At 46.3% G+C, this 14,953-nt stretch overlaps 1 protein-coding gene across 3 annotated transcripts in view; it reads left to right on the plus strand.

The window, feature by feature from the left end:
- LOC118383701 (unconventional myosin-X-like) overlaps positions 1-14,953 on the plus strand; it is a 284,313-nt gene that overhangs the window by 252,943 nt on the left and 16,417 nt on the right. For all 3 annotated transcript variants that reach the window (XM_052502082.1, XM_052502084.1, XM_052502085.1), the window contains 6 exons: positions 631-829; positions 6,629-6,817; positions 7,063-7,220; positions 7,394-7,517; positions 7,777-8,074; positions 12,627-12,834. In XM_052502082.1, the coding sequence (XP_052358042.1) occupies positions 631-829; positions 6,629-6,817; positions 7,063-7,220; positions 7,394-7,517; positions 7,777-8,074; positions 12,627-12,834 (1,176 nt within the window). The remainder of the gene's footprint in view (positions 1-630; positions 830-6,628; positions 6,818-7,062; positions 7,221-7,393; positions 7,518-7,776; positions 8,075-12,626; positions 12,835-14,953) is intronic.

The raw sequence follows: 14,953 nt of genomic DNA on the forward strand, positions 1-14,953 counted from the left end.
TTGAACTGGGTGAATATGAATGACAGTAACCTAAACCTGTCACTGTTACATTGAACTGGGTGAATATGAATGACAGTAACCTAAACCTGTCACTGTTACATTGAACTGGGTGAATATGAATGACAGTAACCTAAACCTGTCACTGTTACATTGAACTGGGTGAATATGAATGACAGTAACCTAAACCTGTCACTGTTACATTGAACTGGGTGAATATGAATGACAGTAACCTAAACCTGTCACTGTTACATTGAACTGTGTGAATATGAATGACAGTAACCTAAACCTATCACTGTTACATTGAACTGGGTGAATATGAATGACAGTCATCCAATATGCTGTAATAGAAATAAGGCCGTGATGATAAAATAATATTGTCCTACTCAATCTTAAACGTCACTCACTGGCACTGCATCACATCTATCAATCAATTAATTTATCTATTAATAAATCTGTCTCTCTGTTAATTCAAATTCAATATGCTTTACTGGCATGAATAACAAGGTCAATGTTGCCCAAGCTAAGTGATGCACATAACAATGATTAAACTAACAGTGACAACAACTGTCGGTCTAGGAGTTACAGACATGTGTTCATGTTGTTTGCCGATATGCCAATATTGTGAAACAGGGAACTGTGGATGTTGGACTGATCGACTCTGTGTGCGCGTCAGACAATCCTGACAGACCCAACTCGTTTGTCATCATCACTGCTAACCGTGTGATCCACTGCAACACTGAGATGCCTGAAGAGATGCACCACTGGATCGGCCTGCTGCAGAAACCTAAAGGAGACGCCAGGATAGACGGACAGGACTTCCTGGTCAGAGGTTAGTGACCTACACTACCGTTCAGAAGGTTGGGGTCACGTTGAAATGTCCTTGTTTTTGAAAGATGGTTTACATGTGTTTGATCCCATTTAATTCCCTCCGTTATTATTATGAGCCGTCCTCCCCTCATACCTGTATCCATTCATACCCATTCATACCTGTATCCATTCTTACCCATACATACCTGTATCCATTCATACCTGTATCCATTCTTACCCATACATACCTGTATCCATTCATACCTGTATCCATTCATACCCATTCATACCTGTATCCATTCATACCTGTATCCATTCATACCCATACATACCTGTATCCATTCATACCTGTATCCATTCATACCCATTCATACCTGTATCCATTCTTACCTGTATCCATTCTTACCCATACATACCTGTATCCATTCATACCTGTATCCATTCTTACCCATACATACCTGTATCCATTCATACCTGTATCCATTCATACCCATTCATACCTGTATCCATTCATACCCATACATACCTGTATCCATTCATACCTGTATCCATTCTTACCCATACATACCTGTATCCATTCATACCTGTATCCATTCATACCCATTCATACCTGTATCCATTCATACCTGTATCCATTCATACCCATACATACCTGTATCCATTCATACCTGTATCCATTCATACCCATTCATACCTGTATCCATTCTTACCTGTATCCATTCTTACCCATACATACCTGTATCCATTCATACCTGTATCCATTCTTACCCATACATACCTGTATCCATTCATACCTGTATCCATTCATACCCATTCATACCTGTATCCATTCATACCCATACATACCTGTATCCATTCATACCTGTATCCATTCTTACCCATACATACCTGTATCCATTCATACCTGTATCCATTCATACCCATTCATACCTGTATCCATTCTTACCTGTATCCATTCTTACCCATACATACCTGTATCCATTCATACCTGTATCCATTCTTACCCATACATACCTGTATCCATTCATACCTGTATCCATTCATACCCATTCATACCTGTATCCATTCATACCTGTATCCATTCTTACCCATACATACCTGTATCCATTCATACCTGTATCCATTCATACCCATACATACCTGTATCCATTCTTACCTGTATCCATTCTTACCCATACATACCTGTATCCATTCATACCTGTATCCATTCTTACCCATACATACCTGTATCCATTCATACCTGTATCCATTCATACCCATTCATACCTGTATCCATTCATACCCATTCATACCTGTATCCATTCATACCCATACTTACCTGTATCCATTCATACCCATACATACCTGTATCCATTCTTACCCATACATACCTGTATCCATTCATACCCATACATACCTGTATCCATACATACCTGTATCCATTCATACCCATACATACCTGTATCCATTCTTACCCATACATACCTGTATCCATTCATACCCATACTTACCTGTATCCATTCATACCCATACTTACCTTTATCCATGCATACCCATACTTACCTGTATCCATTCATACCCATACATACCTGTATCCATTCATACCCATACATACCTGTATCCATTCATACCCATACATACCTGTATCCATACTTACCTGTATCCATTCATACCCATACATACCTGTATCCATTCATACCCATACTTACCTGTATCCATTCATACACATACATACCTGTATCCATTCTTACCCATACATACCTGTATCCATTCATACCCATACATACCTGTATCCATTCATACCCATTCATACCTGCATCCATTCATACCTGTATCCATTCATACCCATTCATACCTGTATCCATTCATACCCATACTTACCTGTATCCATTCATACCTGTATCCATTCTTACCCATACTTACCTTTATCCATGCATACACATACTTACCTGTATCCATTCATACCCATACTTACCTGTATCCATTCATACCCATACTTACCTTTATCCATTCATACCCATACTTACCTGTATCCATTCATACCCATACTTACCTGTATCCATTCATACCCATACTTACCTTTATCCATTCATACCCATACTTACCTGTATCCATTCATACCCATACTTACCTTTATCCATTCATACCCATACATACCTGTATCCATTCATACCCATACATACCTGTATCCATTCATACCCATACTTACCTTTATCCATTCATACCCATACTTACCTGTATCCATTCATACCTGTATCCATTCATACCCATACATAACTCAATCAATCAATCAAATTAATTTATAAATCCTTTTTACATCAGCAGATGTCACAGCAGATGGGGTGGCAGGTAGCCTAGTGGTTAGCGCTGACATGCTGACAAGGTACAGATCTGTCGTTCTGCCCCTGAACAGGCAGTTAACCCACTGTTCCTAGGCCGTCATTGAAAATACGAATTTGTTCTTAACTGACTTGCCTAGATAAATAAAGTTAGCAATTTAATTTTAAAAAAGGTGCTGTACAGAAACCCAGCCTAAAACCCCAAACAGCAAGCAATGCAGGTGCAGCACGGTGGCTAGGAAAAACTCCCTAGAAAGGCCAAAACCTAGGAAGAAACCTAGAGAGGAACCAGGCTCTGAGGGGTGACCAGTCCTGTTCTGGCTGTACTGGGTGGAGAGGAACCAGGCTCTGAGGGGTGGCCAGTCCTCTTCTGGCTGTACTGGGTGGAGAGGAACCAGGCTCTGAGGGGTGGCCAGTCCTCTTCTGGCTGTACTGGGTGGAGAGGAACCAGGCTCTGAGGGGTGGCCAGTCCTCTTCTGGCTGTACTGGGTGGAGAGGAACCAGGCTCTGAGGGTGACCAGTCCTCTTCTGGCTGTACTGGGTAGAGAGGAACCAGGCTCTGAGGGGTGACCAGTCCTCTTCTGGCTGTATTGGGTGGAGAGGAACCAGGCTCTGAGGGGTGGCCAGTCCTCTTCTGGCTGTACTGGGTAGAGAGGAACCAGGCTCTGAGGGGTGGCCAGTCCTCTTCTGGCTGTACTGGGTAGAGAGGAACCAGGCTCTGAGGGGTGGCCAGTCCTCTTCTGTGTCAGATGGAGATTATAACAGTACATAGCCATTAAGGCCAGATTGTTCTTCAAGATGTTGAAACGTTTATAGATGACCAGCAGGGTCAAATAATAATCACAGTGGTTATAGAGGGTGAAACAGGTCAGTGAGAGATGTGTGGTGTGTTCTCTTCTCACCTGAGGAGCTGTTGTGTGAAGAGAAAGAAGCAGAGTGCTCCAGGGAGCAGGGTCTCTCAGGTCGTCTGGGTTTGGGCTGTCGGAGCTGGGCAGCCTCCTGGTGTACAGGGGCCTCCTGCTGGGGCTCTGGCACTGTTGTTGCTGGTATAGAGGCAAAGACAGGGAGATGGACAGAGATAGGGGGAGTGACAGGGGCAGGGACAGGGGGAGTGGCAGTGACAGGGGCAGGGACAGGGGGAGTGACAGAGACAGGCGCAGGGACAGGGGGAGTGACAGAGACAGGGGCAGGGACAGGGGGAGTGACAGAGACAGGGGCAGGGATGGTGAAACAGGTCAGCACCTCAGGAGTACATGCACCATTCTTACCTGTATCCATACGTACCTGTATCCATATGTACCTGGATCTATTCTTATCCATACGTACCTGTATCCATATGTACCTGGATCTATTCTTATCCATACGTACCTGTATCCATACGTACCTGGGTCTATTCTTATCCATACATACCTGGGGCCATTCTTATCCATACATACCTGGGGCCATTCTTATCCATACGTACCTGGGTCCATTCTTATCCATACGTACCTGGGTCCATTCTTATCCATACGTACCTGGGGCCATTCTTATCCATACATACCTGGGTCCATTCTTATCCATACGTACCTGGGTCCATTCTTATCCATACGTACCTGGGTCCATTCTTATCCATACGTACCTGGGTCTATTCTTATCCATACATACCTGGGTCTATTCTTATCCATACGTACCTGGGTCCATTCTTATCCATACGTACCTGGGTCCATTCTTATCCATACGTACCTGGGGCCATTCTTATCCATACATACCTGGGTCTATTCTTATCCATACATACCTGGGTCTATTCTTATCCATACATACCTGGGTCCATTCTTATCCATACATACCTGGGTCCATTCTTATCCATACGTACCTGGGGCCATTCTTATCCATACATACCTGGGTCCATTCTTATCCATACGTACCTGGGTCTATTCTTATCTATACGTACCTGGGGCCATTCTTATCCATACATACCTGGGGCCATTCTTATCCATACGTACCTGGGTCCATTCTTATCCATACGTACCTGGGGCCATTCTTATCCATACGTACCTGGGGCCATTCTTATCCATACGTACCTGGGTCCATTCTTATCCATACGTACCTGGGTCTATTCTTATCTATACGTACCTGGGGCCATTCTTATCCATACGTACCTGGGGCCATTCTTATCCATACGTACCTGGGTCCATTCTTATCCATACGTACCTGGGTCCATTCTTATCCATACGTACCTGGGGCCATTCTTATCCATACGTACCTGGGTCTATTCTTATCCATACGTACCTGGGTCCATTCTTATCCATACGTACCTGGGGCCATTCTTATCCATACGTACCTGGGGCCATTCTTATCCATACGTACCTGGGTCTATTCTTATCCATACGTACCTGGGGCCATTCTTATCCATACGTACCTGGGTCTATTCTTATCCATACGTACCTGGGTCTATTCTTATCCATACATACCTGGGGCCATTCTTATCCATACATACCTGGGGCCATTCTTATCCATACGTACCTGGGTCCATTCTTATCCATACGTACCTGGGTCTATTCTTATCCATACGTACCTGGGGCCATTCTTATCCATACATACCTGGGTCCATTCTTATCCATACGTACCTGGGTCCATTCTTATCCATACGTACCTGGGTCCATTCTTATCCATACGTACCTGGGTCCATTCTTATCCATACGTACCTGGGTCTATTCTTATCCATACATACCTGGGTCTATTCTTATCCATACGTACCTGGGTCCATTCTTATCCATACGTACCTGGGTCCATTCTTATCCATACGTACCTGGGGCCATTCTTATCCATACATACCTGGGTCTATTCTTATCCATACATACCTGGGTCCATTCTTATCCATACATACCTGGGTCCATTCTTATCCATACGTACCTGGGGCCATTCTTATCCATACATACCTGGGTCCATTCTTATCCATACGTACCTGGGTCTATTCTTATCCATACATACCTGGGTCCATTCTTATCCATACGTACCTGGGGCCATTCTTATCCATACATACCTGGGTCTATTCTTATCCATACGTACCTGGGGCCATTCTTATCCATACGTACCTGGGTCCATTCTTATCCATACGTACCTGGGGCCATTCTTATCCATACGTACCTGGGTCTATTCTTATCCATACGTACCTGGGTCTATTCTTATCCATACGTACCTGGGGCCATTCTTATCCATACGTACCTGGGTCCATTCTTATCCATACGTACCTGGGTCTATTCTTATCCATACGTACCTGGGTCTATTCTTATCCATACGTACCTGGGGCCATTCTTATCCATACGTACCTGGGTCTATTCTTATCCATACGTACCTGGGTCTATTCTTATCCATACATACCTGTATGGTGTCTTTAAGGTGATGTTAATAAGATTATCTTATAATAGATCTGCCAATTTACTCTATAATTGTTTATACAGTCAGTTTGTTGTCTGTTCTCAGTACTGGACAATACCTTAGTGTCCTTCTGTCTCTCTTCCCAGGTTGGCTTCACAAGGAGATAAGGGCTAAGAGCACTAGTCTGAAGCTGAAGAAGAGATGGTTTGTATTGACCTCTAACTCTCTGGACTACTACAAGTCTTCAGAGCGCAGTGTGTCCAAGCTGGGGACCCTGGTCCTCAACAGTCTCTGCTCCGTGGTCCAGCCCGACGAGAAGGTCTTCAAGGACACCGGTAGGTAGAGACTGAGAACAGGAAGTGTTCAATGTTGTCAAGACAACACAAACACATCCGCGACCAGGCTAATGCATTCCAGCAAGAATGAGTCTGTCTACCATATCATATATATATATATATTACTTTAATGCTCCTTGAGTCACTCAGTATGTGTCAAAATAGGGGGCCATTTGTTTTGTGATGCAGCCCCAGACATTTCTACGTTCTTAAACTTCCTTCCTTCCTGTCTCCCCCACCCCCAGGTTACTGGAGCATCATCGTCCACGGACGTAAACACTCGTACCACCTCTACACCAAACTACTGAACGAGGCTATGCGCTGGGCGTCGGCCATACAGGGGGCTGTCGACAGCAAGGTTCCCATAGAGACACCCACACAGCAACTCATCAGGGACATCAAGGTACAGCCAATCACCAGCCTGCATACTGAGATGTGGTCATTTTATGTCAGATCTCAATCTGCCATTGTTATATTGTTGTCTACATAGAGAGGGACCAGGCTCAGGAGATGCTAGTGATGATGAAGGAACTTGAGACATTCCTCTGACCTTTAACCCCTGACCTTTCCCCCCAGGAGAGCAGTATGAACGTGGAGGCTGTAGATCAGACGTATTGGAGGAACCCTATCCTCAGATATACCCAGCACCCCCTCCACTCCCCCCTGCTGCCTCTGCCTTACGGGGAGGTCAACATCCACCGTGAGTTGTTCACCTATAAGACCCTGGAGGGACTTATTACAGCTAGTTTATATTTTATACTGCAAGGACTTGATTTACTTATTTTAACTCCTTGTGGAGCAAAGGGTCTCATGTATTTGACAGCAGTTGTATTAACCACTTTGATAGGAATGAAATGCATGAAGCAGTGACCACCAAGTCTCCCTTTCTCACTCTCTCTCTCACTCTCTCTCTCTCCCCCTCTCCCCCTCTCCCCCTCTCCCCCTCTCCCCACCCCCAGTCCAAAAGGAGAAGGGCTATGCCAGCCTGCAGGATGAGGCAGTGAAGATCTTCAACTCTCTACAGGAGATGGAGGCTGTGTCTGATCCGGTCCCGATCATCCAGGGCATCCTCCAGACCTGCCACGACCTGCGACTGCTCCGAGACGAGGTCTACTGTCAGCTCATCAAGCAGACCAATCACGTGCCACAGCCCAACAGCTCGGCCAATCGTGCCCACTGGCACCTCCTCACCTGTATGAGCTGTACCTTCTTGCCCAGCCGGGGCATCCTGCGTTACCTCAAGTTCCACCTCAAAAGGTACTTTTACCTACAAAATGCAATTGCGGGGAAACAGCTTTGGAAGCTTCGTCCCCTTGTCCTTGTTGAAGAGAGGAGGGTTTCAGCTTTCTGTCGGTGTAAATATTTGTCTCAACTCTCTATATTCGGGTTGCGGAAGACACATTTCAGTTGAAGGCATTCAGTTTGTCAACTGACAAGGAAGTGGGGCTTGTTGAATTGGCAGCACACGCAGTGATGTGGGCTGGTGTGGATAAAATACCAGGGACAAATTCTTGTCCTACTCCACCCCTGTCCTTCAGTCACTCTCCTCCTTTAGTTCACCCCTGTCCTTCAGTCACGCTCCTCCTTTAGTCCACCCCTGTCCTTCAGTCACGCTCCTCCTTTAGTTCACCCCTGTCCTTCAGTCACGCTCCTCCTTTAGTTCACCCCTGTCCTTCAGTCACTCTCCTCCTTTAGTCCACCCCTGTCCTTCAGTCACGCTCCTCCTTTAGTTCACCCCTGTCCTTCAGTCACTCTCCTCCTTTAGTCCACCCCTGTCCTTCAGTCACGCTCCTCCTTTAGTTCACCCATGTCCTTCAGTCACTCTCCTCCTTTAGTTCACCCCTGTCCTTCAGTCACGCTCCTCCTTTAGTTCACCCCTGTCCTTCAGTCACGCTCCTCCTTTAGTCCACCCCTGTCCTTCAGAAGGCAAGACTCTTCTAGAACCAGACTGAACGCTACACTCACCACCCCTCGTTCAGTCACGCTCCTCCTTTCCTGAGTCCTTAGAAAGATGCTGAGCCGCATGCAGAATGTGTTCCCTTCCTATAGCTCCTAGTCAGCAGAATGTGTTCCCTTCCTATAGCTCCTAGTCAGCAGAATGTGTTCCCTTCCTATAGCTCCTAGTCAGCAGAATGTGTTCCCTTCCTATAGCTCCTAGTCAGCAGAATGTGTTCCCTTCCTATAGCTCCTAGTCAGCAGAATGTGTTCCCTTCCTATAGCTTCTAGTCAGCAGAATGTGTTCCCTTCCTATAGCTCCTAGTCAGCAGAATGTGTTCCCTTCCTATAGCTCCTAGTCAGCAGAATGTGTTCCCTTCCTATAGCTCCTAGTCAGCAGAATGTGTTCCCTTCCTATAGCTTCTAGTCAGCAGAATGTGTTCCCTTCCTATAGCTCCTAGTCAGCAGAATGTGTTCCCTTCCTATAGCTCCTAGTCAGCAGAATGTGTTCCCTTCCTATAGCTCCTAGTCAGCAGAATGTGTTCCCTTCCTATAGCTCCTAGTCAGCAGAATGTGTTCCCTTCCTATAGCTCCTAGTCAGCAGAATGTGTTCCCTTCCTATATCTCCTAGTCAGCAGAATGTGTTCCCTTCCTATAGCTTCTAGTCAGCAGAATGTGTTCCCTTCCTATAGCTCCTAGTCAGCAGAATGTGTTCCCTTCCTATAGCTCCTAGTCAGCAGAATGTGTTCCCTTCCTATAGCTTCTAGTCAGCAGAATGTGTTCCCTTCCTATAGCTTCTAGTCAGCAGAATGTGTTCCCTTCCTATAGCTCCTAGTCAGCAGAATGTGTTCCCTTCCTATAGCTTCTAGTCAGCAGAATGTGTTCCCTTCCTATAGCTTCTAGTCAGCAGAATGTGTTCCCTTCCTATAGCTCCTAGTCAGCAGAATGTGTTCCCTTCCTATAGCTTCTAGTCAGCAGAATGTGTTCCCTTCCTATATCTCCTAGTCAGCAGAATGTGTTCCCTTCCTATAGCTTCTAGTCAGCAGAATGTGTTCCCTTCCTATAGCTCCTAGTCAGCAGAATGTGTTCCCTTCCTATAGCTCTAGTCAGCAGAATGTGTTCCCTTCCTATAGCTTCTAGTCAGCAGAATGTGTTCCCTTCCTATAGCTCCTAGTCAGCAGAATGTGTTCCCTTCCTATAGCTCCTAGTCAGCAGAATGTGTTCCCTTCCTATAGCTCCTAGTCAGCAGAATGTGTTCCCTTCCTATAGCTCCTAGTCAGCAGAATGTGTTCCCTTCCTATAGCTCCTAGTCAGCAGAATGTGTTCCCTTCCTATAGCTCCTAGTCAGCAGAATGTGTTCCCTTCCTATAGCTCCTAGTCAGCAGAATGTGTTCCCTTCCTATAGCTTCTAGTCAGCAGAATGTGTTCCCTTCCTATAGCTCCTAGTCAGCAGAATGTGTTCCCTTCCTTCCTATAGCTCCTAGTCAGTCAGAATGTGTTCCCTTCCTATAGCTTCTAGTCAGCAGAATGTGTTCCCTTCCTATAGCTCCTAGTCAGCAGAATGTGTTCCCTTCCTATAGCTCCTAGTCAGCAGAATGTGTTCCCTTCCTATAGCTCCTAGTCAGCAGAATGTGTTCCCTTCCTATAGCTCTAGTCAGCAGAATGTGTTCCCTTCCTATAGCTTCTAGTCAGCAGAATGTGTTCCCTTCCTATAGCTTCTAGTCAGCAGAATGTGTTCCCTTCCTATAGCTCTAGTCAGCAGAATGTGTTCCCTTCCTATAGCTTCTAGTCAGCAGAATGTGTTCCCTTCCTATAGCTTCTAGTCAGCAGAATGTGTTCCCTTCCTATAGCTTCTAGTCAGCAGAATGTGTTCCCTTCCTATAGCTCCTAGTCAGCAGAATGTGTTCCTTCCTATAGCTTCTAGTCAGCAGAATGTGTTCCCTTCCTATAGCTTCTAGTCAGCAGAATGTGTTCCCTTCCTATAGCTCCTAGTCAGCAGAATGTGTTCCCTTCCTATAGCTTCTAGTCAGCAGAATGTGTTCCCTTCCTATAGCTTCTAGTCAGCAGAATGTGTTCCCTTCCTATAGCTCCTAGTCAGCAGAATGTGTTCCCTTCCTATAGCTTCTAGTCAGCAGAATGTGTTCCCTTCCTATAGCTCCTAGTCAGCAGAATGTGTTCCCTTCCTATAGCTCCTAGTCAGCAGAATGTGTTCCCTTCCTATAGCTCTAGTCAGCAGAATGTGTTCCCTTCCTATAGCTCTAGTCAGCAGAATGTGTTCCCTTTAGCCTAGTCAGCAGAAGCTTCCTATAGTCTAGTCAGAATGTGTTCCCTTCCTATAGCTTCTAGTCAGCAGAATGTGTTCCCTTCCTATAGCTCCTAGTCAGCAGAATGTGTTCCCTTCCTATAGCTCCTAGTCAGCAGAATGTGTTCCCTTCCTATAGCTTCTAGTCAGCAGAATGTGTTCCCTTCCTATAGCTTCTAGTCAGCAGAATGTGTTCCCTTCCTATAGCTCCTAGTCAGCAGAATGTGTTCTTCCTTCCTAGTCAGCAGAATGTGTTCCCTTCCTATAGCTTCTAGTCAGCAGAATGTGTTCCCTTCCTATAGCTTCTAGTCAGCAGAATGTGTTCCCTTCCTATAGCTTCTAGTCAGCAGAATGTGTTCCCTTCCTATAGCTTCTAGTCAGCAGAATGTGTTCCCTTCCTATAGCTCTAGTCAGCAGAATGTGTTCCCTTCCTATAGCTTCTAGTCAGCAGAATGTGTTCCCTTCCTATAGCTCTAGTCAGCAGAATGTGTTCCCTTCCTATAGCTTCTAGTCAGCAGAATGTGTTCCCTTCCTATAGCTCTAGTCAGCAGAATGTGTTCCTTCCTATAGCTTCTAGTCAGCCCTTCCTATAGCAGAATGTGTTCTAGTCAGCAGAATGTGTTCCCTTCCTATAGCTCCTAGTCAGCAGAATGTGTTCCCTTCCTATAGCTCCTAGTCAGCAGAATGTGTTCCCTTCCTATAGCTCCTAGTCAGCAGAATGTGTTCCTTCCTATAGCTCCTAGTCAGCAGAATGTGTTCCCTTCCTATAGCTCTAGTCAGCAGAATGTGTTCCCTTCCTATAGCTTCTAGTCAGCAGAATGTGTTCCCTTCCTATAGCTTCTAGTCAGCAGAATGTGTTCCCTTCCTATAGCTCTAGTCAGCAGAATGTGTTCCCTTCCTATAGCTTCTAGTCAGCAGAATGTGTTCCCTTCCTATAGCTTCTAGTCAGCAGAATGTGTTCCCTTCCTATAGCTTCTAGTCAGCAGAATGTGTTCCCTTCCTATAGCTTCTAGTCAGCAGAATGTGTTCCCTTCCTTAGCTTCTAGTCAGCAGAATGTGTTCCCTTCCTATAGCTTCTAGTCAGCAGAATGTGTTCCCTTCCTATAGCTCCTAGTCAGCAGAATGTGTTCCCTTCCTATAGCTTCTAGTCAGCAGAATGTGTTCCCTTCCTATAGCTCCTAGTCAGCAGAATGTGTTCCCTTCCTATAGCTCCTAGTCAACAGAATGTGTTCCCTTCCTATAGCTCCTAGTCAGCAGAATGTGTTCCCTTCCTATAGCTCCTAGTCAGCAGAATGTGTTCCCTTCCTATAGCTCCTAGTCAGCAGAATGTGTTCCCTTCCTATAGCTTCTAGTCAGCAGAATGTGTTCCCTTCCTATAGCTCCTAGTCAGCAGAATGTGTTCCCTTCCTATAGCTCCTAGTCAGCAGAATGTGTTCCCTTCCTATAGCTCCTAGTCAGCAGAATGTGTTCCCTTCCTATAGCTCCTAGTCAGCAGAATGTGTTCCCTTCCTATAGCTCCTAGTCAGCAGAATGTGTTCCCTTCCTATAGCTTGTCTGTCTGTTCTTCTCCAGGGTGAAGGAGCAGTTTCCTGGAACAGAGGTGGACATGTTTGCCCATTTCATAGGTGAGTCTCTGAAGAGGACCAAGGGCAGGGACTTCGTACCGTCTCAGGAGGAGATCGTAGCCTTACTGACCAGGCAGGAAATGACGACTACGGTCTACTGCCACGGAGGAGGATCCTGCAAGATCTCCATCAACTCACACACCACCGCTGGAGAGGTAACTAATGCTGCGTTGCTCTGACATGTCCACATCTAAACTACGCTGTTCTGTCCTGCTTATAGATACAGATACAGTTCTGTGGATTATACTATAAAAACTATGTTTTCCACAAGGAGTAGTAGCTGTAAAAATACAGTATATACAGTGCTTTGCTGTTCCCAGGTGGTGGGGTTTAGTCAGATGTGTTAATGTCCCTCTGTCCTGCCTGTCCCCAGGTGGTGAGGTTTAGTCAGATGTGTTAATGTCCCTCTGTCCTGCCTGTCCCCAGGTGGTGAGGTTTAGTCAGATGTGTTAATGTCCCTCCGTCCCCAGGTGGTGAGGTTTAGTCAGATGTGTTAATGTCCCTCTGTCCCCAGGTGGTGAGGTTTAGTCAGATGTGTTAATGTCCCTCTGTCCTGCCTGTCCCCAGGTGAGACGTTTAGTCAGATGTGTTAATGTCCCTCTGTCCTGCCTGCCCAGGTGGTGGGGTTTAGTCAGATGTGTTAATGTCCCTCTGTCCCCAGGTGGTGGGGTTTAGTCAGATGTGTTAATGTCCTGCCTGTCCCCAGGTGGTGGGGTTTAGTCAGATGTGTTAATGTCCCTCTGTCCCCAGGTGGTGAGGTTTAGTCAGATGTGTTAATGTCCCTCTGTCCCCAGGTGGTGAGGTTTAGTCAGATGTGTTAATGTCCCTCCGTCCTGCCTGTCCCCAGGTGGTGGGGTTTAGTCAGATGTGTTAATGTCCCTCCGTCCCCAGGTGGTGAGGTTTAGTCAGATGTGTTAATGTCCCTCTGTCCCCAGGTGGTGAGGTTTAGTCAGATGTGTTAATGTCCCTCTGTCCTGCCTGTCCCCAGGTGGTGAGGTTTAGTCAGATGTGTTAATGTCCCTCTGTCCTGCCTGTCCCCAGGTGGTGAGGTTTAGTCAGATGTGTTAATGTCCCTCTGTCCTGCCTGTCCCCAGGTGGTGAGGTTTAGTCAGATGTGTTAATGTCCCTCCGTCCCCAGGTGGTGAGGTTTAGTCAGATGTGTTAATGTCCCTCTGTCCCCAGGTGGTGAGGTTTAGTCAGATGTGTTAATGTCCCTCCGTCCTGCCTGTCCCCAGGTGGTGGGGTTTAGTCAGATGTGTTAATGTCCCTCTGTCCCCAGGTGGTGAGGTTTAGTCAGATGTGTTAATGTCCCTCTGTCCCCAGGTGGTGAGGTTTAGTCAGATGTGTTAATGTCCCTCTGTCCCCAGGTGGTGAGGTTTAGTCAGATGTGTTAATGTCCCTCTGTCCTGCCTGTCCCCAGGTGGTGAGGTTTAGTCAGATGTGTTAATGTCCCTCTGTCCTGCCTGTCCCCAGGTGGTGAGGTTTAGTCAGATGTGTTAATGTCCCTCCGTCCTGCCTGTCCCCAGGTGGTGAGGTTTAGTCAGATGTGTTAATGTCCCTCTGTCCCCAGGTGGTGAGGTTTAGTCAGATGTGTTAATGTCCCTCCGTCCCCAGGTGGTGAGGTTTAGTCAGATGTGTTAATGTCCCTCTGTCCTGCCTGTCCCCAGGTGGTGAGGTTTAGTCAGATGTGTTAATGTCCCTCTGTCCCCAGGTGGTGAGGTTTAGTCAGATGTGTTAATGTCCCTCCGTCCCCAGGTGGTGAGGTTTAGTCAGATGTGTTAATGTCCCTCTGTCCTGCCTGTCCCCAGGTGGTGAGGTTTAGTCAGATGTGTTAATGTCCCTCTGTCCTGCCTGTCCCCAGGTGGTGAGGTTTAGTCAGATGTGTTAATGTCCCTCTGTCCTGCCTGTCCCCAGGTGGTGAGGTTTAGTCAGATGTGTTAATGTCCCTCTGTCCCCAGGTGGTGAGGTTTAGTCAGATGTGTTAATGTCCCTCTGTCCCCAGGTGGTGAGGTTTAGTCAGATGTGTTAATGTCCCTCTGTCCCCAGGTGGTGGGGTTTAGTCAGATGTGTTAATGTCCCTCTGTCCCCAGGTGGTGAGGTTTAGTCAGATGTGTTAATGTCCCTCTGTCCCCAGGTGGTGAGGTTTAGTCAGATGTGTTAATGTCCCTCTGTCCCCAGGTGGTGAGGTTTAGTCAGATGTGTTAATGTCCCTCTGTCCTGCCTGTCCCCAGGTGGTGAGGTTTAGTCAGATGTGTTAATGTCCCTCTGTCCCCA

The sequence above is a fragment of the Oncorhynchus keta genome, unplaced genomic scaffold, assembly GCF_023373465.1.
Source record: "Oncorhynchus keta strain PuntledgeMale-10-30-2019 unplaced genomic scaffold, Oket_V2 Un_contig_1509_pilon_pilon, whole genome shotgun sequence".
Lineage (NCBI taxonomy): Eukaryota > Metazoa > Chordata > Actinopteri > Salmoniformes > Salmonidae > Oncorhynchus > Oncorhynchus keta.